Here is a 26,179-nt window from a genome sequence, read left to right as displayed (position 1 = left end):
GCGGGCAGATCACCTGAGGCCAGGAGTTTGAGACCATACTGGCCAAAATGATGAAACCCCCTCTCTACTTAAAATACAAAAATTAGCTGGGTGTGGTGGCACGCGCCTATAATCCTAGCTACTCCAGAGGCTGAGGCAGGGAAATTGCTTGAACCTGTGAGGCGGGGGTTGCAGTGAGCCGAGGTTGCGCCACTGCATTCCAGCCTGGGTAACAGAGCCAGACTCCATGACTCTGTTTCAAAAAAAAAGGTGAAGAGGAAATAATCTAGCTATTTGAATGTAATTATTTCAAACATAGAAAACACACAATAAAAACAGGTGAAGGAAGTTACTATAAAATAACAGCTTAGATACTTTTTAAGGATCACTTACACTGAATCTAGAAATGGAAAAAAAATCACAGAGAATGTGTTTAGCACTAAGTGCAAATGCTGCTGAGATGTTAGTGCACTGACACTCAGCATTTAAGCACTGCAGCTGTTCTCCAGCAGCCTAGGCGTGCTCTCCTCTCCAGCTTTCCCATCCTGGGTGTTCCTGCCCTGAGCCCTCTTCAGAAGCCCCTGGTGAGGGCAGCGATGGACACCACCTGCAAGATGGCCTCCAGGCCATGGAGCGCCAGGAGCGTGGTGCTGAGGGCCCAGTCTGCCCACAACACCAGGGTCTGCCAAAGCAGGAAGTAGACAGAAGGGCGATGCTGGCTGCAATGGCCAGGCTAATGGCCAGCAGCCTGTCAGCCTCTGTCAGGTTGCCCCTGGTGCCCAGGTATAACTACTGCTTCCAGAGTCCCCATCAGAAACAAGGAGTGAGATTGAGGACCAGGTAGCAGTAAGGGGGGCTGAACATCCAACCTCACTGCATGGCTGCTGTCTTGCCCAAAGTGGCTTCCATCTTGCCCACCCTCTTATGCATTTACTAAGTAAATATTCAGTCCTGCCAATATGTCAAGCGTTGTCCTAGGTGCCATTGAGTGAACCAGAGCCCCTTCTATTGAAGGGCAGATCATGGGGAACAAACAGGCATCACACAACACCAGGTGGTGATGAATGTTATGAAGGTCAATAAAACAATGGTAAGGAGAGTTCTAGAGCAACAGGACTGTCATTTTAGATTGAGTATCTAAGAAGGACCCTGAGAGTCATCGTTAGAGCAGACTATCGAGTGACATATGAGAACGTCACACAAGTGGGAGTTGAACAATAACATATGGACACAGGGAGGGGAACATCACACACTGGGGCCTGTCGGGGGGTGGGGAAAAAGGGGAGGGAGAGCATTAGGGCAAATACCTCATGCATGTGGGGCTTAAAAACCTAGATGATGGGTTGATAGGTGCAGCAGACCACCATGGCACATGTATACCTGTGTAACAAACCTGCATGTTTAGCTCGTATATCCCAGAACTTGAAGTAAAATTTAAAAATTTTAAAAAAGAACATCACACATGGGACTGCCTGGAAACCTTGTTCTGGTTATCCTGTGAGAGGAATAGCCACACACCACAGCAGGTGGGCACTGAGCAAGGGGAAGAATGGCGATGACTTTGGAGGAAATAACCAAGGACCGGATCACATAGGACCTACCTGGCAACGGTAAAGATTTTGGATTAGTTGCTTCTGGGTGATAGGAGGAGGCACTAGAGCAGTTGAGCAGGGAAGTAATATGATCTGATTTATTATTTAATGGAATTTTTCTGTAGGAAAGTTAGACCCTAGAGAGTGGAAGACAGAAGCGCAGAGACAAGACGATAGGCCATTGCAGTAATCCAGGCAAGCGACAGCCAAGGGTGGTGGGGTTTCTAGGTTCATTTGGGAAAGTGAATCCTGCAGGATTTGCTAAAGTGACAGGGCAAAGAAGAGGTGATGATAACTCCATCTGTTATTTTTCTAGATTGGTTTCTCTAGAATCTCATTACAAAAATTATTTGACCCTCTGAGAAATTCTCACCCATTAATCCTTCCCTCTTCATGTCCACACTCATCCTTCCCCAGCTTATATTACATGGCCTGTGAGTGTACTCACTTCTTTGCACACATTTTCAACTCTGCTGGCTCCTTTTTCCTTCTGCCACTTTCCTGGCAAAGTCCCAACTCCAGTTTGATCCAACTTTTCCCTGCTTTGCACTAAAGCCTAAGGCTAGAGAATGTCAGAGTCTGTTTCACTGCAATTGTATGACTTCAAGCCTCAAGTGCTGCCTAGTATCCCTATATTAATTCACCAGTTCATTCTTTCACTCTCCCAAGTAATATTTCACACCTTCTGAAATCTCAAAACACAACTTCTTCTGCTTCACTGGCAGATCCTGTCTGCTTGGTTTGGATATGGATTGAGTTTGTCCCCACCAAAACTCATGTTGAAATTTGATCCCACTGTGGCAGTGTTGGAAGTTGGGACCTAGTAGGAAGTGTCTGGGCTATGGAGGAAGATCCCTTATGAATAGCTTCATGGTGTTCTCTGGCTTGGTAGTGAGTTTCTGCCCTCTCTCTTGATGGGATTGGTTTTTGTGGGAATAGATTAGTTCCAGTGAGAGTCAGTTGTTATAAAGCCAGGAGCCCCTCAGATCTTCCCTTCATTGCACACGTCTGTTTCCCTTTTCATCATCTCCACCATGTTGTGATACAGCATGAAAGCCCTTGCCAGAAGCCAGGGCTATGCCCTTGAACTTCTCAACCTGCAAAACCATGAGCTAAATAAACCTCTTCTCTTTATAAATTACCTAGTCTCATATATTCTTTTGCAGCAACAATAAACAGACTCATTGGCTACACTAGGAAAACAAAAGCAATCAGGAATCGTATTTTTCAACACCAAACCCATCAAACTTCTTACATCTCCTTCTTTATAGACTCACCCTTTCCCGCCAGTGTGATGGGTAAGCAGTCCTTACTCCTCTTCTGCCCTGCTGTGATGCAAGCACCTAGATCAGGGTCAGGCATTTCCGGTGGGATGAATAAGGCCAACCTCTCAAGGACTGTATTTGCAATTTCTTCTCTTTTAGCCCTAATCGATTTTACGTCTTGATTGCATCATAGCCACCATTATACAAACACGTTGTATTTTCTTTCATCTTGAAGAAACCCTGCTTTGACCTTTCATCCCCCTCAGATTTCTACCACATTGTTCAGTTGAACTTTATAATTAAACATGTCCAAAGAGCTGTCTAGACTTGCCATCACCACTTCCTTTCTTCACAGTCTCTTTTGAAGCCCCTCCAAACAAACTTTTATCCCCAGCGCACACTTAAACTACTCTTGTTAAATCTACCAGTCACCTCCATGTTGCCAAATCTAATATTTAATAGTTAATTCTCAGGCCTCATCTTACTCAACCTCTCAGCATTTGACACTGTTTATGATTCTTTTCTTCTGAGAGTACTTGGCTCTCATGACACGACACACTCCTGGTTTTCCTCTTCCCTCACCAGCCATTGCCTCTCAGTCATTTGTTGGATAGTCCTTTTCTTTCAAATATCTAAAAGTTGGCTTAACTCTGGAGCTCAAGCCTTGTACCCCTGCTACTCTGTAACAGGCTCACTCCTCGGGTGATTTTATTGAGTTCCATGGCTCTAAGTACCATGCATTGATATTTCCTAAATTTATGTCTTCAGTCCACACTCATGCAGTTATCTGCTTACTGTTCATCTCCACTGAAATGTCTTACAGGTGTCTCACTTGTCCAAATCCAAATATGTGATTCTCACATTTCTTTTAAAAGAAAAAACAAAACAACCCCCCCCCTCCTTTCAGTTTTCCAAAACCACCTCAGTAAACCACAACTCCATTCTACCAGTTACTTAAGTCAGAAACATTGGGCGTAGTCTTGATTCTTTTCTTTTTCTTGCACCTTGAGCAACTTCTGTAGGATTACCAATTTTTGAAACACTTTGAAAACCTCAATTCAGGCATCCTGCAATGGGGAGGTCAGGGTGTATGTCCATGGAGTAGGCAGCCGAGGCAGGTTGGAAGTGAGGCTGTGAAGGATTCAGGCAGATGTCAGACAGGCCCTGCTATGGGTGAGCTCACCAGGAATGATAACAGGAGTGCTGGTGGAGGGAGGTTGAGGTGGGCTCACAGAGGGGCAGTGCTAAGTGAAGGAATTCTTTTATTGCACAGCTAACAGGAAATCACTAAGACATTTTTTAAGCAGAGAATTTAGTAATTAGGAATAAAAATTGTATATAGTAATCCCTCAGTATCCATGGGCAACTGATTCCAGAATTTCCCACAAACGCCAAAATCTATGGATGCTCAAGTCCCTTATATAAGATGTAGTATTTGCATATAACCTATGCATATTCTCTCATATACTAAATCATCTCTAGATTACTTATAATAACTAATATAGTGTAAATGCTTTGTAATCAGTTATACTATATTGTCTAGGGAATCGTGACACAAAATGTCTGTATATGTTCAGTTACAGACACAGCCATTCTTTTATTTTTTGTTCAAATACTTTTAATCCATGGTTGGTTGAATCCACAGATACAGGACCCACAGATATAGAAGGCTGATATATATCATATTTTGATAGAGGGGAGATACATAGGTAATTTTGACACTGATTTTCCAATTTATGCAATGTATCAAAACTGACCCTAGAAAAGAGTAAATATTTTACCAGAGTGATTACCATGGAAAAAGAAATTTTGTCAAATGTTTACATTCAATTGAAAAAAATGCCAAGCCCAGATGGTCTCATGTATGTTGGGTGGGGGTGGTCTTCTACCAAAGATTTTTAAGAGTAGTTAAGTCCAATGCTTAAAACTTTTTCAAAGCAAAGGGAAAAAGGAGAAAAGTGCAGTTCTTTTTAATAAATTAGTTTAACACTGATGCCAAATCCTGGCAAAGACAGTACAAAGTGGAAAATTAACTGACCAGTCTCCATTAGAGATCAGAAATAAAACATTAGTAAACATAATCTAACAGCTCATTAAAAGAAATATTCCAAAATCAACCTGGGTTTATTCCAACAGTAAAGCAAAGATGTTTGATACTAGGTAATCTAATTATAAATTAATAATATTAATAGATCTGAAGAGAAAACTTTTATATAGTTGAAACTGTAGATATTGACAAGTTATTTGGTACAATTTAACAGCCATTCTTGATTTTAAAAAATACAACATAACTTAACAAAGTCTATGTGCCTCGTCCTCCAAGTCCAACAATTTTTAATGGGCTGTTCCCATTAGATATAAGAGAAGGACATTCACTATCATTATAACCACTTAGCATGGTATGGGAAGAGGTAGCTGACACAATCAGGAAAGCTATAGAATAAAAAGTGCAAAGGTGAGAAAGATTGAAATTATATTGTCACCCTTTGTTCATGGTTAAGTCTATATACTAGATAAATCCAAGAAAATAGTATTACAAAACTTATATAAATAACAGAGTTCAATGATATAGTAAGGTATAAAATTAATATACAGAAATCAATAACTTTCACATCCACAAAGTCAAATTAGAAAATATGACAGGAAAAATCTATTTAAAACAGCTATTACACAGTACAGATAAATTTAATAAGAAAAGTACAAGTTCTATATGAAAGAAACTTTAAAAAATACAATATGGCCAGGCATGGTGGCTCATACCTGTAATCTCAGCACTCTGGGAGGCCAAGTCGGGTGGATAACTTGAGGTCAGGAGTTCAAGACCAGCCTGGCCAACATGGCAAAACCCCATCTCTACAACAAATACAAAAAGCAGTTTGGCATGGTGGTGTGCACCTGCAATCCCAGCTACTCGGGAGGCTAAGGAAGGAGAACCCAGGAGGTGGAGGTTGGAGTGAGCCAAGATCGTGTCACTGCACTCCAGCCTGGGCGACAGAGCAAGACTCTGCCTCAAAAACAACAACAGCAACAAAAACTATAGAACACAAATAAGATTTGAATAACTGAAAAGATATATCACATCCTCAGAGGAGTTAATATCAAAAAGCTATCAGTTCTGCCTAAGTGCCCAAGTTAATTTACAAGATTAACACAACACCAATAAAAATCTGAGTAGATTTGTTCTGTTTTGTCTTTCTTTTTTTGAGAGGGAGTCTTACTCACTCTGTTGCCCAGGCTGGGGTGCAGTGGCATGACTGGCTCACTGCAACCTCTGCCTCCTGGGTTCAAGGAATTCTTGCGCCTCAGCCTCCCCAGCAGCTGGGGTTACAGGCATGTGCCACTATGCCCAGCTAACTTTTGGACTTTTAGTAGAGATGGGGTTTCACCATTTTGGCCAGCCTGGTCTCTAACTCCTGACCTCAAGTGATCCACCCACCTTGGCCTCCCAAAGTGCTGGGATTACAGGCTATTCTGTTTTGTCTTGATCTGAGGCTACTTTGAGGGGGTGACAGGAGGAGAGAGAAGACTAAGAAAGCTTAATCTAAAGTTTGTAGCTAGGAAAGCTGTAAACGAAAGAGCAGTAAGGAAGAAAGGCTTGACCAGGTATGAGAGCATAGAGTCAGGGATTCCTCCAGTGTGGCGGCTGAATGTACAAACCGGTAGAACAAAATATTTGAAACAGAGTAGAAGTCTACAAATAGACCTAAATCTTCATGGGATTTCGTAGATCATCAAGCTATCATTTGAAATCAGGTAGGAATCCAGTAACTGTTGAAAGGGCCTCCAAGCCAACAGTATGGTCTTCTGTGTTAAGACTAAGACCTCTAACCATGATTCATGTTCTTAAGATCACCCTAACAGTTGGGATCATTTTAAATACACAGTGCATAGAAGTCAGTTTGGAGGGGAAATTTAATCTGGAAAACACCTAGTAGGTGTTGAGGGAAGGGGTATGGTACAAAGAGCAATGACTATATAGAAGGGATGCCTGAATTAACAAATTAATTGATATCTAAAGAGGTATTTCTTACGTAAAGCATCTAATTTGCATTCAACAAACATTAAAAATCCATTATGTGCTTAAGACAAGTTGCTGATAAGGCAAAGGTTAAGGACAAATAAATTAGAAAAGAGAACCTAGAGGACATCTATTCTGGTTATTTACTCTGGCTAATTGTTCTAGAGTAATTATCTTCAGTATCCTAATGTGAAACACCATGTAGGACTCTGTATTGTGGTATGAAGAAAGGTGTTTTGCTAATGAGATCCACACATATCTTTGATGTTCAAAGTGGGAATATAGTGTAGCAAGAAGAACATTGTTTGAAATATTTCCAATTGTATATGTTATGCTTATCATCTAAATATAAGTATGATGCATGGGAAAAAAAGTGCTATTGGCAAAGCATTTTTCTAGAAATTCCAGAAAATAAGCCAGGTGTGCTGCTGCATGCCTGTAATCTCAGCACTTTGGGAGGCTGAGGTGGGTGGATCACTTGAAGTCAGGAGTTCCAGACCAGCCTGGTTAACATGGTGAAACCCTGTTTCTTGCACTTTCCCCTGTTTTAAATTATAAAAATTTAAAAAAAAAAAATACAAATTAGCTGGACATGGTAGCATGCATCTGTAGTCCCAGCTACTCAGGCTGAGGCAAGAAAATTGCTTGAATCTGGGAGGTGGAGGTTGCAGTGAGTTGAGATTGTGCCACTGCACTCCAGTCTGGGCAACAGTGAGTGAGACTCTGTCTCAAAAAACTAAATAAAGGAAGAAGAAGAAGGAAATTCCAGAAAATACCTTTTTCTTCAACTCTGAAATGAAAGAGTATGCCATTGCTTTGTGTTCTATTTCTGACTTTTTTGTCTTTTCAGTTTTCAGCATATACCGACTAAACCGCCAAAAAGGTTCTTGCATTTGAAGGGAGGTCAGTTATCAGTGCCAAAATACTTACTCATACTTACTCTGAGTTGACAAGGAATTTTTCCACCTGTCATTATTGGAGGTCATATTTGATGGTATGTTCACTGAATCTGAGAAACATTCAAAGAGTGCCCATTGTCGCAGCAGAAAAGATAGCAACCATGAGTTATGCAATCTCTTGGATAAAATTCACCCCTAAAGAGATGCATTTTTGGCAGTCAACAGTTGGCTTTAACAGTAGTGATAGAGATAGAAATTTCCCTATTTCCTGTTACTCTTTGAACTGGCATGTCAGCTTCTGTTTTAGGCTTTGTTGGTAAGAAATATTTAAGTCAAAGGAAGACTTTGAAGAAAAGGTAGTAACCTTGCTGCCATACCTGTAAACACAGGGGGCTTATGTAACATGGTGCTTGAGAGTGTTGGTTTGGGGCAGCTTTTCCACCTGGCAGAGCTCAGTGGCCTTGGATAAGTTTCTTTCGTCTGCGAGGTTCAATTTCCTCAACTGTAAAGAGATATAAGCCGCATGTTCTGGTTTGCTTAGGATAGCTCTGGTTTATAGCTGTTATTCTGAGTAATTATTAATTGCACCCCCTTTAACTCTCAAAGTGTCTGGTTTTGATAAAATTACTTACTCTACCTGTCTTGGAGAATTGGTGTGAGGCTGAAGTAAATTAATGCTTGTGAAACCCCCTAGCACAGTGCCTGGCTCATAGCAGGTGCCCAGATGGTGATGATGAGTATTATTAAGCTGCTTGGTATTTCAAACCATACTTCAAAGAAAATGATTCAATAGACACTGTCTGTTTTTATAAAAATGTGGCCACTCTCCCAAACATCATGTCTTTTGTTCCACCCACATAGAATTTCCTGCCCAAGGCAATAAATTTGAGAGGTATCAGCAGCTACTGACAAATTTCTGATTGTCATGCCTTTACAGGTTATCTGTATGTAGAACTACAGTGATTATGCTATTGCTAACTTGTTCATCATGGAACACGTTAAAATATAGAACTTTTTTACAAATTAGATCTTATTTTCCATAAGAAGCCCCATGGAACAGATTATTTTAATAGCTGCTTGGTATTTCAAACCACACTTCAAAGAAAATGATTCAATAGACAGTGTCTGTTTTATAAAACTTTGGTTACTCCCCCAATCATTATAGTAAAATATTAAATAATTAATCTGAAAATGGAGCCTCAGAAACATGAAATGGCTTTCTCAAGATCACATAGCCCAAAAGCACCAGGGAGCGTGCGAACGCGGGCTCCTTGGAGCTCCTTTCTTTTCACTGCACCATGCTGGTTAAGCAAAAGGGCAAGATGACTAAATTACCCAGTTCCTCCTCATTATGCCTGATTGTGTCCTCTCTTATTCCTCTTTGACTTGTCTGGTACACTCAATTTTTTCTTCCCCTCGAAAAGGTTTTTAAGTGCTACTTGGTCTCAGTATATGGATTCCGTTCTTGGCCTAGGGTGGCTTACAGTCTAGAAGTGATTACTCTGTGTGCAATCATGTGTTACTGGGTCTCTTAATTTCAGGACACTGTAGAAACACAAATGAATTTCTTACTGCTCACTGCTCTACAGTTATGGCACCTTCTTACTCTATGCCATAGCAGGCAAAAATAAGAAAATTGGGGTCTGTCATTCCCAGGCCTTTTTGCCTGCAATCCAGCGAGAGTGTCTCTAGTGACCTGTTCCAGTTTCTCTTGCTATTTACATCCCACTACTCTATAATCAGGGTCTATTCATACCTGCCTTCTCTTCCAGATTAATGGGCAGCATCCCTATCTTGTTGATCTCTGTGTTTCCAGTATGATGCCAAGCACCTGGCACATGGAAAGGCTCAGGCACCAGGGACAGTGCTCAGTGCTAGATGCGAATATATTCAGTATATATTGCAACCATGCAAGGTAGCTTTGATTATGCCCATATCATGGATGAGAAAACTGTATCTTGGAGAGATTAGATCACTTGCCTAAGATCACATAACTTTTAAGTACTGAAACAAGATCTTTCTTTTTTAAAACACATTTATTGAAGTATAACTTACATAAAATAATCTATACATATTTAAAGTATATAACTTAATACATTTTGACATATGAATACACACAGGAGACCATTACCATAATCAAGATAGTGAACACATCTGTCACCCCTCAAAGCAAAACCAGGATTTAAACCTAGACTCCAGAGCTCATGTTTTCCTTCTAGTAATGAGTGTATGGAATAGAGCTCTTGCCACAGCCCCTTCCTCCTAACCATTCTCTTATGGGGAGTTTTGCATTGTTGAGGTAATACGAAGAGCATCTTTTACAACCCAATTGACCATCAGTTAAAAAAATGAATATATAAATGTAGTACTGGAGTGAAATGTATACCCCAGTGAGATGAATGAAATGTAGTTTCACACAACCACATGGCTGTGTCTTAGAGAGATAATAGTATGACAAAAACACAAAGAGAATAATAGTATTTTTATAAAAGTCAAAGCAAATTTATGCACAGACACACATACATGCACACATATACCAAGAGTAATTATAAACACAAAATTCAGTCTAGTGGTCACCTCTGGGGAAGTAGGGAGATGGGATAGGGGCATGAGATGCAGTTTATTAGTAATATTTTAGGTCATGGGTTGGGTAGTAAGCTCTTGAATATTCATGATGTTATATAATTTTTATACATAATTTGTTATACCAATATATGATTACAAATAAGACATATATGTTCCAATTAAGTATTTTCATTAATTTGAGGAAAGGATCACTTCATATGGGACAGTTAAGATGCAAAATATTCACTTTGGGAGGCCGAGGCGGGTGGATCACGAGGTCAAGAGATTGAGACCATCCTGGTCAACATGGTTAAACCCCATCTCTACTAAAAATACAAAAAATTAGCTGGGCATGGTGATGCCTGCCTGTAATCCCAGCTACTCAGGAGGTTGAGGCAGGAGAATTGCCTGAACCCAGGAGGCAGAGGTTGCAGTGAGCCGAGATCGCGCCATTGCATTCCAGCCTGAGTAAACAAGAGCAAAACTCCGTCTCAAAAAAACAAAAAAGATGCAAAATATTTTAATTCGCTGTGTGATAAGAAAGTTTAGAGCTCTTAGGGCCTGGTGCAGTGGTTCAGACCTGTAATCTCAGCACTTTGGAGGCCGAGGCAGGAGGATGGCTTGAGCCCAGAAGCCTGAGGCTGCCATGATCTATAATCGCTCTGCTGCACTCTGGCCTGGGCAAAAGAGCCAGACCTCATCTCAAAAATAACAGAAAAAGAAAGTTTAGAGCTCTTGATAAAGCAATTAGATTTGAGGTAAAGGGACTAATATAATACATACGAAAGAATGAACAATGAGGCTAGGCACTGGGACTCACATCTGTAATCCCAACACTTTGGAGGCTGAGGCAGGTGGATCACCTGAGGTCAAGAGTTTAAGACCAGCCTGGCCAATGTGGCAAAACCCCAACTCTACTAAAAATACAAAAATTAGCCTCGCATAGTGGTGCATGCCTGTCATCCCAGCTACTTGGGAGGCTGAAGCAGGAGAATTGCTTGAACTCAAGAGGCAGAGGATGCAGTGAGCTGAGATCATGCCACTGCACTATACTCCTGCCTGGGGGACAGAGTGAGACTCCGTCTCAAATGAAAAAAAAAAAAATGAACAATTAAAGTGACTTAATAATATGGGTGTGGAAGTCACCCGTAAGCCATTATGAAGCTGCTGGATGAACCATGAACTGTGCTTCCATGTGGGTTTATTTCCACTACCCCCCACTTTTTCTGTTGTTGTTGACACCAGGAGGAAAAAAAAAACGAAATGCACAGAAAACAGAAATAAGTCAGGGTCTCTCATATCTAAGTCTGCTAAAGGCAGAAGGACATAGCAAAAAAGGCTGCAGACGCTTTGGCACCTTATGAAACTATTAAGGATCTTAAAAACCAAGAGTCAACACAAGAGATTTAATTCTAGGAGGAAGAGCATCAAAGACTAAGTGTCTTCCAAAAAGGACTGGAATGTATGTTGGTGTCTTTTTAAATAGTGTTCTATATAGTTTCATCTGTTCTCCATTTTCATGTAATAATTCTAAATGAGTACTAAGTTTAGCTCTGGCTATAATTCTGTTTTCTAACTTTTATAAACAAATCAAAACAAAAAAGACTGAACTAATTTGTGTTTCTTAGTTAATCCCACTTTTGGATCAGTTCACTGTTCTGAGAAAGAGAGCATATTTCATATGAGACTATATGGGAAAGAGACCCTATTCCAGGCCCCACACTGTCTATCTGGTGAGAGCTTGTCTGATTTCCAGGTAGGACCTAGCAGGCTCTAAAATGCAGGTCTTCCAGCATCCAAAACTACAAAGTAACTGTCGGTGGTGCCTGTTTTCTCCCTTTCTAAATGAAGCAATGTGACACAAGGAATCATGGCTTACGTTTCATTTGTGACTCTCCATTCCTTCCAGGACCAGGATATGAGGTATTGGTGAACATTACTGACCAATTGACAGATCCAAAACTGCATTCAAGTTCCGAGAATAAAGCAATCTTCAACTCAATTTTTTTTTTTTTTTTTTTTTTTTGAGACGGGGTTTCGCTGTTGTTACCCAGACTGGAGTGCAATGGCGTGATCTCGGCTCACCACAACCTCCGCCTCCTGGGTTCAAGCAATTCTCCTGCTTTAGCCTCCCGAGTAGCCGGGCCTACAGGTGCGCACCACCATGCCCAGCTAATTTTTGTATTTTTAGTAGAGATGGGGTTTCACCTTGTTGACCAGGATGGTCTTGATCTCTTGACCTCGTGATCCACCCGCCTCGGCCTCCCAAAGTGCTGGGATTATAGGTGTGAGCCACTGTGCCCGGCCGAACTCAATTTTTTTTTGAAAGTCACCCTATATTGAGGGATTTCTTAACATGAAGCATTTGAAAGCTACTTGGGTCATTCTGTTCTGTATGTGGGGAGGTTGAGTTGATCAAAACATACAGCTGGTAAATGACAGTGCCAAGATGCTGGTACACACTGTTTTTTTACTTGTATAGATTTTCAAAAGGTTTTGTTCTTATTTATAGATAAAAAGGGAGATTTTGTTCTGAGACCAGAAGACCTAGTAATTTATTGTAAATATTGCCGCAACCTTGTTATTTTATACTGTTTCACAGGAGAGACTTTGGAGTCAGTTCTGGCTCCTGATCTCAGCTGCCCTCTTGTGAACTTTCCAAAAGTCAAGTTAATTTACTCCTTTGAATCTCCACTTCCGTATTTATTAAACAAGGCAAATACTGTGAAGATTAAGTGAGATAAGTTCTATAAAGCCTGCACCCAGGGCAAGGCATATAGCTGTCAGTTACTAAATGGTGGCCCTTCTGAAGCTCAAATTCTGAAATAACCTTCTATGCAATTCTGATTTGAAGCCTCATGGAACTTATATTCTTGTCGGAGAGACAAGATTCACAAAATATATATGTACTAGTTATATGTACTAAAGAGGAAAAAAGAGAGCAGGGAAAGAGGATACAAAATATTAGAAAGAAGTTAAAACTGAATAGGATCAATAGGTGAGACCCAACAAAAGAAGACTCTTAAGGGGACCCAAAGGAAACGAAGGGGCTGTCTGTGTGGATGTCTATGGGAGGAGGATTTCAGGCTGTGGGAACAGCAAGTGCAAAGGCCCTGAGGCAGAAATGCCCATGGAACGTACAAGGTACAGCGTGGAGGATGGTGTGGCTGGAGTAGAATAAATATGAGAAAGAAGAGTAGGAAATGCAGTTAGGGAGATAACAGTGGCCAGCTGGTAGATCATGTAGGGTCTTAGAGGTCACATTAACGACTTTGGAGGGTTTGAACAAAGGAGCGACATGATCTGACTTACATTTCTGAAAAGATCCTTTTCCCTACCATGTTGAGAATAGACTATTAGAAGAGGAAGAGCAGGGGAGGATGGTCAACAAGGGCAGGAAAATAGAGATAGTTAAGAGGCCAGTGTTACCATGTCCATCTTAACAGGCTAATCATGTTGTGTTCTGCCACTGAGATACGGGAGATTTTTCTGTGCCCCTGCTGTGTTTATACACACTGGGAGGAATGGGAGTCACATCATCCTGGAAGTCATCCATCCTGGTGTTTTATATCCTTTAGTAGATTGCGGTACTGTTTCACAGTCACATTTACATATAACTTTATCTGTGCCCTGCTTGTCTGGGAAATTTTCTTGTAAGAGAAAGGAGCACTTTACAAAATGGGTTCTCTTTGTCAGTTGTCATGTTGGAGTGATCCCTGGTGATTGTCCCTATGGGGAAGTGCCGTTTCATTATGAGAGTTGTCGATTCTGACACTATCAGTCAACTAGAAGAAAAGTAGGTTAGTGGGGCTGATGAGCACCATTGAGATGCTTACAAACGGTAGACAGTGCTTCCTCCGGCTCCCACGGCAGACATCACGTGGAAAAGTGAGCCCTCACTACAGGGCATAGAGAGCTGTAGTCTGAAACCTTTACTTTTCTTTCTTTTAAACCTGTCTGGTTAGGATTTGCTTCGTATTACCATCAAAATTTATACTGTAATTCAAGGTTGCCTGAAAAATTATATGTATGCACATGTATCAGGAAATTGGAATAATCCTCTAATTTACTAGCTTGAGATTCAACCTCAGACATGTGGCCTTTATACAAACTGCCATGAAATTCTTCAGTGACATTAATTTTAGTGTATATGTGTGTGTGTGCGTGCGCATGTGTGTGCATGTCTGCATCTTACGGGTAGAGAATATGTATTATAAATCAAATTTAACAAGTGTCACGACCCCGAAAACGCTGGAAGTAATTGATTTACATTAGTGTGGCATAGCTGCTGCTTGCTCAAAAACCTCTTTGATTATCTTTAAGGATCTGTGTGAGTTTTAACCCTTTTAACCAGAATCAGATCAAATATCAACGGATATAGTACAATTTAGTATTATAAGACACCAGTAACATGCTCAGTTTATAAATGGAGTGTATTTGTCCATTTTATTACAAATATTGTCCTTAGGTGGAAAAGAAACTGGATGATCACCTGCCTTTATTATTGTTAGTCTCCTTGTGGTAAAAGAAAAAAATAAGTACTTGTCAATTCGTGACTTTGCTTTTCTAAAGTCATATTTATATCAGTACCACCTTCACATCCATGATTGAGTGTGTGTGTGTGTGTGTGTGTGTGAGAGAGAGAGAGAGAGAGAGAATGAGTCTTGCTTTGTTGCCAGGCTGGAGTGCAATGGTGCGATCTCGGCTCACTGCATCCTTCACCTCCTGGGTTCAAGTAATTCTCCTGCCTCAGCCTCCTGAGTAGCTGAGATTATGGAGGCACGTGCCACCATGCCCAGCTAATTTTTTTGTATTTTAGAAGAGACAGAGTTTCACCATGTTGGCCAGGATAGTCTCAACCTTGTGATCCGCCCGCTTCTGCCTCCCAAAGTGCAGGGATTATAGGCGTGAACCACCGTTCCCTGCCTATATCCATGATATTTAACAGTCATAGACACTTTCACATTTATCATCTTATTAGGTCCTCAGAGCACCTCTTTGGATGCACAGAGATAAGCTCTGTGGCCCCATTTTACAGCAAAGGAAACATCAAAGGTTAGGAACAGACTCGGGTCTTTGGATTCTTAGTCTAGGGCCTTATTCCCAACATCAAACTACTTTCATTAGCTCTTACCTAGTCTTTTTCAGATTTATAGAGCTCTAGTAGTTGTAGAATAAACACAGATTTTTGCAACAAGATGAATGCAGCAGCAGTAAACAGTGATGATAGTGTTTTTATGTTTGAAATTTCTTTTTTTGAAATGGAGTTTTGCTCTTGTTGCCCAGGCGGGAGCGCAATGGTGCGATCTTGACTCACTGCAACCTCCACCTCCCAGATTCGAGTGATTCTCCTGCCTCAGCCTCCTGAGTAGCTGGGATTACAGGCATGTGCCACCACGCCTGGCTAATTTTTTATTTTTAGTAGAGATGGGTTGGTCAGGCTGGTCTTGAACTCCTGACCTCAGGCAATCCACCTGCCTTGACCTCCCAAAGTGCTGGGATTACAGGTATGAACCACCACACCCGGCCTGAAATTTCTAACCAATGCATTTCTGTATTTTTCTCATCTGTGGCCTCTTAGAAACTTGCATTAAATCCAGAAAGGTTAGAACATGCCTTGTAAAGATAAATAAATCCTCAGAAACATAATGTTAAATGAAAGAAATATGTCACAAAACAGACAGTGTGATTCCTTTTATAGAAAGTTCAAATATAGACAAAACAAAACTGTGGTATTAGAAGTCGCGATAGCAGTTGCCCTCATTTGGGAGTATGTGGTTGGGATGGGGGAGTGTATTGAACTGAGTGCTGGTTGTACAGGTATTCCCTTTGGGAAGGTTCACTGACTTTTTATTCTTCAGTAAAATTATTTCTAAAAGCTTTATTTTCATAAGTGGTAGTTCCGTTTAAATGCTTCAGACTTAAAGAGCAGTTCTTACATATTTATTTTATATTGTAAGCTCCATTTCCCCCACAAAAGTCAATTACCCATTTTGTTGTGTTCCTAAGCACCTGCACTCATTTGGGCTTCTTGGAGTGTCTTGGTCACAGAACCAGCTGCCATGGAGCCAGGGTGAAGTCCATCATAAAATGCTTGCCAACACACCTTTCTTGCTTACACTCTTTCAGGAGTTCTGGGAAGGAAAGGTACTGAAGAAGGACTCTACAGATAGGATATTAATCCATATCAAAACCAACACGGCTAGAAATGTTTTTGCAGAATTCTGATAAGGCAGAGCAGGGCTTTTAGTCAGCTTCTTATAATTGAACAATTTCACACTGCTTTTTCCCATATAAGTGGCTTCAGAAGAGCAGAAATAGTTGAACAACAGTAGCTCTATCATTTTCAAAATGTCCCTTGAAGTCAAGACCTTAAGGAAATAAGATTGAGGCTAGAAATTACTTTGAGCAAAACTAAATTTTAATAAAAATGGAAACTGATGGCCACAGCCATGATATTTGTCTCTAGGCTTCAACGTTAAACTAAATCCACGAGCTTGCTTTTTTTTTTTTAAAGACAGATTCTCCACTCTGTTGCCTGGGTTGGAATGCAGTGACATGATCTTGGCTCACTGAAACCACCAAGCCATCTTCCTGCCTCAGCCTCTCAAGTAGCTGGGATTATAGATGCCCACCACCATGCCCAGCTAATTTTTTTTATTTTTAGTAGAAACGTGGTTTCACTGTGTTGGCCAGGCTGATCTTGAACTCCTGACCTCAAGTGATGCAGCCACCTCAACCTCCCAAAGTGCTGGCATGAGCTATTGTGCCCGGCCATTCCATGAGCTTTCTGACCACAGTATATAGAGGGAAAGCAGAAAGGACTTCAAAGATTTTGTGGGTCAGCAGAACCTTTTGCAGTCCTCACAATTTACAGACTAAGGCCAGTGTGAATCATGCATATTATGGGTCAGACTCAAGAGGATGAGCAAACCACTGCTTCTGTTCCTAAAAGCGACCAATCATTTTGGCTTCCTTTAAACCAATCTAATTTTTTAACAATAAGAAATATATTTTAAAATGTTTCTGCCAGCTCTTTATACACTGTGGCTGCTGCTTCTTTTTTCTCTGCAGTGTTCTCTCTCTTCATCAGAAGAAGAAAGATTTATTTCCATCAGGAGACCTAAAACACCAACCTCAAATGACTTCTCCGACCTTAATACTCAGACGAACTGGACCAAGTCGCTTCCACTGCCAACACCAGAAGAGAAGATGCGACAGCAAGCCCAAACAGTCCAGGCTGATGTGGTGCCTATTAACATAACTGGTACGCTTTGCCAGGCAGACACGTTCAGAATGTACTTGGGAGAATGACTACAGCTTTTGTTATATGCTGTTAGCATTTCATTGCTACATCAGAGATGAATAGCTGTGGTCTGACTTCATGCTCTTTGTTTACTGAAAGGAGTAAAACTACCTATGTGGGTGCATATAACGTATCTACTGCTTGTTGGGTCAGAAGACTATGTCACCAAACATTGGTGTCAAAGAACTCAGTGGTCCAACGATTCATCTTAAGAGTGTCTCTTTTAATTAAATTGCTTGTTAGTAAGCCTTTGGTTATACAGAAACATCTTGTAAATGTGGTCCTAGGTATGAAGAAAAATTATATATTTCTCTTCTAAAGGGTTAAGTAAGGCCGGGTGCGGTGCCTAACGCCTGTAATCCTAGCACTTTGGGAGGCCGAAGCGGGCAGATCACAAGGTCAGGAGTTTGAGCAGCCTGGCCAATATGGTGAAACCCATCTCTACTAAAAATACAAAAGTTGGCCAGACATGTTGGTGGGTGCCTGTAGTCCCAGCAGTTCAGGAGGCTGAATTGCTTGAATCTGGGATTTGGGCCACTTCACTCCAACCTGGGTGACAGAGTGAGACTCCGTCTCAAAAAAAAAAAACTGGGTTACGTAATATTTACAGAAGTAAAGAAGTAATTATTTTGTGATGTTTCTGAATGATAGATTTTCTAGAAATTGTCTAAAGTAGAAAAAAGGAGACATTACTTAAGCGAAATTTCTTATGAATGTAAAATTTTCAAAATATGTTATATTAAGCTGGAATACAAATATTAATTGCCAAACCTGAAATTCAAGTTCGGAATACGATACTCAGCCTGTAATTATTTGTGACAAGGTAAAACAAGACACATAAAGTTCAAAGATGATCTTTGATGAACTTAGGAGAGCTGTTAAAAAGTTATCAAAATTGGTTGGGCAATTTTAGCGGCTCTTGCCTGTAATCCCAGCACTTTGGGTGGCCAAGGCAGGCGGATCACCTGAGGTCAGGAGTTCAAGATCGGCCTGGCCAATATGGTGAAACCCCAACTCTACTAAAAATACAAAGTTAGCGGGCCGGGCACGGTGGCTCACGCCTGTAATCCCAGCACTTTGGGAGGCCGAGGCAGGTGGATCACGAGGTCAAGAGATCGAGACCATCCTGGTCAACATGGTGAAACCCCGTTTCTACTAAAAATACAAAAAATTAGCTGGGCACGGTGGCGCGTGCCTGTAATCCCAGCTACTCAGGAGTCTGAGGCAGGAGAATCCCTTGAACCTGGGAGGCGGAGACTGCAGTGAGCCGAGAGATTGCACCATTGTGCTCCAGCCTGGACAAAAAAAGTGAAACTCTGCCTAAAAATAAAAAGATATTAACAATTTCCTGCCTCATCACCTTCATAGCCCACAAGGAGCATGAGTCAGTGGTTTGGGGAGGGTACAAAGTGCAAAATAGACAGGTGAAGAGTTAATAGCTTCAACTGTTAATTGAATTGTGTGTTCGATGGAAACAGATGACTAGTAGTGGTCAATGATAATCAGTTCATACAAAGCAGGGCCCTTGAGGCCAAAAGCTAACAATAAAACTAGGTAACCAAAAAGAACGAGTTCATGAACATTCACTCTGGAAACTCATAGCATCCTTGCTGTGCTTCTGAGGCTACTGCTGTTAGAAAGCTTTAGAAAGCTTTTTGCCATGGCATTGGTGAGCTTGTAGAGGGCTAATAGCATTTTCATAGTCACTGAAGATTTTTTTAAAACCTTACCAGACATTTAGAAATTATATTTAGAACTCATACTTTGAATTCCATAGAAATTTAATAAATAAGTACATGAATTGTTTTCCAATCAGTATCTCTTTTTCCACATTTATTTTACTTAAGCCATAAAAGAATAGCAGGCCATTTTAATCCATTTTCTCTGCAAACAATGTTATTGATCTTTCTGAATATGTTATCTACCTAGATCATATTTTTTTAAGATTATTTTTTAAAGTATAACTATTTCAGAACAAAGTATAATGCTTATTGCTCAGTGAAATATATGGCTGCTTATTTTCTATAAGAAAATGAATTACATTATTTGATTGATTAGATGCAGCAGAAATATAATTACATTATATATAATTAAATGCCTATGAAATAATATTAGAAGATAAGAAGATTGTGCTATGAAATATGACAATCCTTAATGGAATTAAGGTGAAATGCATTATCTTGAGCTTATGAGATTTAAAATAGAGTAGCTAGAGTTTCAGGAATGAAGAATTATTTGCAATGAATTACGCTGTCACAACAGAAGACAGTGTCATGTCTCTGAGCTTTAATTCTATCCTATCTGATGACTAAGTAGAGATGAATTAGAGTTTAAAGAGAGACCTTTAAAATGCTACACACGAAAGGTGAATAAAGAAAGAGCAATATGAGTTATGTCAAAATGTAATTTACTTTTAATTGAGTGGTTAACATTTTGCAGAAATGCCAAGAGTAAATATAATACCTACTCACATATTTACTGATCCATTTTCTACATCTGTCTGTTCACATGTATGCACACATATTTCTTAAAGAATTAGTTTTTCTAATCTGGCATAAAAAACAATAAATTTAAAATGTTCACTTTTAGTGGTTGAATTGACATAGGTTATACAGCTCCCTGCTCTTTAAATTATATATTTCTAAAGTCCTAGAAGATATTTGATATTTAAAAACAAAATTTCCTTTAGGGAATTGTTATGTGCTCATTAGTTAGGGTGAGCATTGAGCCTCTAGTTTGATTTTCCTAGTAAGACTCAATAGAAAAAAAAAAATGGCAATTGCAGCCTGCTACGCATAGAAGTAGAATGTTAGCACCATGAGCTGCTAGCTTGAAAATTGATTTAATCTCTTTAGTTATAGTCTTGGGGGCACTAGACATGTTCCAAAACTTGAAGAGGAAAAAATATTTAAAGTAATATGTACATATAAATATGTTCTATAATCTGCTATGTGGGATAACAACTCTTCCACCTGGAAGATAAGGGTAGTGGATAAACATGCTTAAAGAATTTTTACAAACTGGGTTTGTACTGATGTTTGAGCCGTCCAAGTTTACTATTTTTTTTTTAATTTAAAAGAGTTTAATTGAGCAATGAACGATTCATGAATTGGGCAGCCTCCAGAGCCAGAGTATGCCCAGAGACTTCCCAAGTTTATTTCTAAATAGTAACCATGACTGATGAATGCCATTTTTCAATTAAAGGCAGTGATTAAATTCACAGATATTTATTGAATACCTGCTTTGTGCCAGACATTACCTGAGTGCCATAGGGGATGTTAAAATACATGCATCACAGTCTGTACCCTCAAAAAATGTATAATCCAGTAGAGGAGACTTTTTTTAGGTCATGATGCAAGATCAAGTGTTTGGTGCCTTCAATGGGGTGTGTCTTAGATGTTCATCCTCAAATGGTTTGTTTCTTAATTTTCTTGGAATTTGGATGATTTTATCTTTTGTTTTTGTCTAGGAAGCAAAACTGAAGACTAAATGCAATTTTCTTTTCTTTCTTTTTTGGAGATGGGGGTCTCACTCTGTTGCCCAGGCTGGAGTGCAGTGGTGCAATCTCAGCTCAGTGCAATCTCTGTCTCCCAGGCTCAAGCGATCCTCCCACCTCAGCCTCCTGAGTAGGTGGGACCTCAGGTGCATGCCACCACACCCAGATGCTATTTTTGTATTTTTTGTAGAGACAGGATTTCACCAAGTTGCTTAGGCTGGTCTGGAACCCTTAAGTTCAAGTGATCCATCCTCAGCCCTCCAAACTGCTGGAATTATAGGTATGAGCCACAACACTGGCCCGTCTATTAATGTTTTTTCTGTTCTTAATGTCTTGATACAAGGAGGTTTTTTTCCTCTGCTGCAGGGAACTAATAAACCACTGCAGTTGTGACTTGCCCCTCATGTGTGCCATTTATGCCATTGGACTTAGTGACCCATTTTTTCACAGCATTGGCACCTTCTGCTATTTAAGGGTCTTCTCTCAGACATTTCTGTTTTTCTCCATTAGTGACAAAGTTGTAAGCATTTGCAAGTTTGCAAGCATTTATTTAAGTTTGTTTCTCTGTAGGGGAAATGTATTTTGATCATTCAGATCTTTTATTCCTTGTTTTGATTAGATAAGATTTCCAATTTTTTCTTACCAAAATAGAAGTTACATTGTCCACAACATACCTACATTGAATGTGTGTCAGTAATGCTAAGAGTGAATGTTTCTATACTTTTATGCATAAAATGATAGAAGTTTGTAAGTTGTGTGTGTGTGTGTCTGTACACTTAAAAATAACTTATTGAGGAAAATAACCATTCAAAAAGGTCAGTGCTGTAAGACTTTAAAGTGGCAGGTAATTTGAAGCAGACCAATCTATAACAGATGCCGTTATATACTATACTTTATTATTTTGTGGTTTCTCATGGTGTGTTAATGAAACACACCTACACTCTGGAAGGAAAACAAGAAGTCCCATGATGTGGCATTCCAGGTTTGATTGCAAAATCACCTGAAATGTCTGAATTAAGATCAACTTTTAAAAGTAATTGGGAAATAGAAGCAATTCAGCTTTAATTATAGCAGTGCTACTGGGTCTCATTGTGGTAAAAGTGCTTTATCATTATAAGGCGTTTCATTTTTCACTATAGTTGTATGTCACATCATCTTGTCATCGCTATGTGACATGGAATAGTTACTACAGTCTATCCAAATTGTCAGCCTTTTTGATTGAAGAAAAGGTTTCCATTCAAGAACTCTTGATTAATTTACTTATTTCAGCACACAAGGCAAGAAATTAATGTTGATCTCTGCAGGATAACCGGATGATTAAAACGTATTTATTACCGTCACCACCTTCACGCTGAGGTAGAGTGGTTTTGGTGACCAGAGGCTATATGTGAAACATTTGCAAAATTTTGTTTTGTTAAATAACACAGAATCACTCTTCCAGCGTGTTACTGAATTTGCATTTGCTACTCCAGCTCATTTGAAAATGAGATCAAGGTGCTTCCTTTGGAAGGACACACAGGTAGAACTTGGAAAACAGCCTTACGATGATAATGTGCTTTCTTTCCTTTTTTGCCCTTCAGCATTCATCATCATGTGACTGGCTAACATTATTAATACCTTCTTATCATTTTACAACAAGCTTCTGGAAGAAAGTGCATGGTGTCAGCTTGCTTGAAAATAACATTGCTTTGCTTGTTCTACTGCTCTGCATTAGGGGAGAATTTCGATCGCCAGGCCAGCCTTCGGCGGTCTCTAATTTACACAGACACTCTGGTAAGACGACCGAAGAAAGTCAAAAGGAGAAAGACTATTACAGGAGTCCCTGACAACATACAGAAGGAGCTAGGTATGGCTAATCAGAACTGTATTCTGTTGCCCTTCACTGCCGCTCGGCCTTACTGCGCTAACCTCATTTGTGGTGCTTATCAAATCGATACATTCTGATAGCCGTTTGATGCCCCAAAGGGCCAGCTTCCTTCCTGAATGAGGCAGTAGGTTCAAATCTTAACATCCCATGGAGAGAAAGAGTTGATTGAATTTTGGGGAGAAGGTACAAGGCTGGGGAAGAGCTTACATAAAAATGATTAACTGGGATGATAGAAATTGATAGTTACCTCATCATCGCTGTGTGACATGGAACAATAGTTATTTCCACAATTAAATTTACTTTTCATTTGGATCTTAAGTTTTCATGAAACAGAAGAGTCATTCTAGGACATCGAATTACGAATATGGACTTTGACTATAACTATAATGACACTGCTGGTGGCATTTTCTCATCAGAAACAACAGTCTGGGATTATTGGTAAATATAGATAAAATAGTCATTTATATTGGATAGTGCCTTTATTATTTTCAGTGAAACAGTTTCATAGCTTCTTAATTCTTTATGTTCAACCTGTGATGAAAACAGAAAAAAATGTTTTGGCTGGTGAAGAGGGTTGTTTATTTACTGAACCGTTTCGTTTCTGGTTGTCTTAATACATGCTTTGGATAATCCTTTTGTTTTCCTCTTTCTAGATTAACTTCCTTTTCCTGTTTTTTAATAGGGCCCAGCAAGAATGTCTGCAGAGGCATCATAGCATAACTTTTGGGTTAGGGGTAGGACTCCAGTGCCAGCCTGCTCGGTTGAACCCTATCTCTGCCACTTGCTCTCTGGGTGACCTCAGTTAACTTCATCTCTCTGAGTCTACTTCCTCATTTGACAAATGGGCTTGGTGATGTTAAGAGAACCTCCATCGTAGGGTTGTTGGAGAACAATTTATGCATGTGAGGCCTTTGGTACTTGATTAGTACCTGGTACTACCATAAACCTAATAGCTACTATGGTGATGATTATAGGAAACTTAATACTACCTGTCTTGAAACGTGTTCTTTCCTCTTTGGCCAACGATGGACTTATTTCCTAATAGTTACTTTTACCTGATGTTTTTATTTACTCTAGTTATACCCTAGAAACTCAGAGTCATTGTTTCTGAGATTTCCAGTTAGTCTTTTAGTCAAAATGAGTTTAACCAGGAATAGTGATATGTCTGTTCCAGTACCTTGAGGTTGGATGTCAGCTGCTGGGTGCTGCAGGCATTGTGCTTCTCTGTTTTCCCAGACACCCTGACTTGAATGCCTCGTATTAGAGAGCATGGACTCACTTTTCTTTAGCTGGCATTTTCTCCTTTACTGCTGTCCACTTTTGTAGTGTATATGTTCCGCTTTCTGTGCTGTAGCAACAGTCAGATGAGAATAGCCTTTGCTCCAGGTAGCCATAGTGACCCAGATGGTATACAGATGCTCGGCCTATTCTAGAGTGGATTGGTTTATTACAAACAAAGGCAAGACTGCAGCTGTTCCTGTGGGATTGTGAAGTCTGTCTTGGTTCCTCTGTGACTACCTGAGGTCTGCCGGCACCTTCCCCCAAGCTACCTTAAGGACACCTGTGTGCTTTCTCTCTCTCTTCTCAGCTTATCTTTGCCTTATTCTTTCAGGCTTTTTTTCCATTCTTGAAGTGACAGCTAACTAATTTGGAAACGAATCTGTACTCATAGCATAGATTTAGTAGATAGTTAATGGAGTAATTTCTTAAAGCACTTCAACAACATGTATACTTTAACTGGTCTTTTTAGAGATGTGCCTTCAAGGAATGACTTTAAAAACAGACATTTGGGCCCTTTGTAAAATCAGAAGGATAGTTTGGCCCAAATAAAGATGCACATACACATAAGTATTCCATGTACATTTTCTATATGCATATGTAATATGACATATAGAATGAGAGTTACGAATTTTTATCGTTTTTATTACTAAACCAAACATTATGGAAGCCAATAACTCAGTTGCTTCTTTGATCTTACTGGAATGATCTGGCCAGGTTAGTAAATCATGTCGTTTGTAATTCTGGTATTTTTAAAATCAGTGATTAAATCCATGGAATCCACATTCATTTCTCTTTTACATGTGACATGGAACTGCCACTAATGCTGGAGGGAAGAAAATAGCTTTCCCCACATTGTCTGGGTTGTGACCGTTGTCAGACACGAGACAGTCAATATCATTGCGGTCGATGACATGACCTAGATTAGAGCTGGAGGTCAACGGAGACAACCGTTTCTAAGAGCTAGTTTTTTAAAAAAAAGATAATTAGACAAGGACTCTTATTCTATAGATAGGCTGGTTGGAGGATTGCTGGATAGAATGAGGAGTTAACATTTATATACAGTTTTATTTAGCAAAAATATTGGATCGTATATTTATTTGTTCTCCCTTTTCAGGACTTTTGGTTGATCTTGCCTTTTTTCCCAGTGTTTTACACTTGTAAGGACTCTAGTTTGGAAGTCTTATACCACCCAGGTAGTATATCTAGGTAATGTTTACCAAATCATGCCTAGATAATGATGATCAAAAACAGACACTTCATATTTTCTTTAAAATTAATCTAATCTTATTCTAGATATAAGACATAAAGGGGAAGTATAGCACAGTCAAACAAATTAGACAAAAAAGAAAAGGATGGCCCAAAGGAAAGGCATTCACTAGGAAAGATGCACCCTGTCCAATAGACATTGCCCAAGTTGCCAGGAGCTTTGGATTTTTAAAAAAATCTAACCATAGAGAGGTACGTCTGTGAATTAGAAAGGTATATTATGCTTAATTATATGCAGTTTATATTTTAAAATCCATAAATAATAGACTCTGGAGACTAGCCAATATATAACACTTTAAAATCAAGGTATGATATTTAATGATTACTTCCAAAGCTTATCTGGTAACCTAAAATTTGTTGCCTTTAATTTCAGTGAATTGGACATTTTGAATGTTTTCTTTTATCTTAAATCTGTACAGAAATGGGCCGGGCATGGTAGCTCATGCCTGTAATCCCCGCATTTTGGGAGGCCGAGGCGGGCAGATCACCTGATGTCAGGAGTTCGAGACCAGCCTGACCAACATGGAAAAACCCCATCTCTACTAAAAATACAAAATTAGCTGGGTGTGGTAGCGCATGCCTGTAATCCTAGCTACTTGGGAGGCTGAAGCAGGAGAATTGCTTGAACCCGGGAGATGAAGGTTG

At 39.9% G+C, this 26,179-nt stretch overlaps 1 protein-coding gene across 12 annotated transcripts in view; it reads left to right on the top strand.

Moving 5' to 3' along the window:
* Nucleotides 1-26,179, top strand: part of NHSL1 (NHS like 1) — a 147,261-nt gene that overhangs the window by 105,518 nt on the left and 15,564 nt on the right. For 4 of the 12 annotated variants that reach the window (XM_008995154.5, XM_008995156.5, XM_035296847.3 and 1 more), the window contains exons 4-5: nucleotides 17,393-17,585; nucleotides 22,835-22,966. The exons of 3 other annotated variants lie outside the window; for them this stretch is intronic. In XM_008995154.5, coding sequence (XP_008993402.2) covers nucleotides 17,393-17,585; nucleotides 22,835-22,966 — 325 coding nt within the window. Of the gene's footprint in view, nucleotides 1-17,392; nucleotides 17,586-22,834; nucleotides 22,967-23,260; nucleotides 23,426-26,179 lie in introns of those variants that run through there. 5 more of the 12 variants (XM_002747087.6, XM_035296849.3, XM_035296848.3 and 2 more) reach the window with 2 other exon arrangements.

Source organism: Callithrix jacchus, chromosome 4, assembly GCF_049354715.1.
Source record: "Callithrix jacchus isolate 240 chromosome 4, calJac240_pri, whole genome shotgun sequence".
In the NCBI taxonomy this organism is placed as follows: Eukaryota; Metazoa; Chordata; class Mammalia; order Primates; family Cebidae; genus Callithrix; species Callithrix jacchus.
The sequence above is the reverse complement of the archived record's forward strand: the minus strand, read 5'-3'. Positions and strand labels throughout refer to the sequence as shown.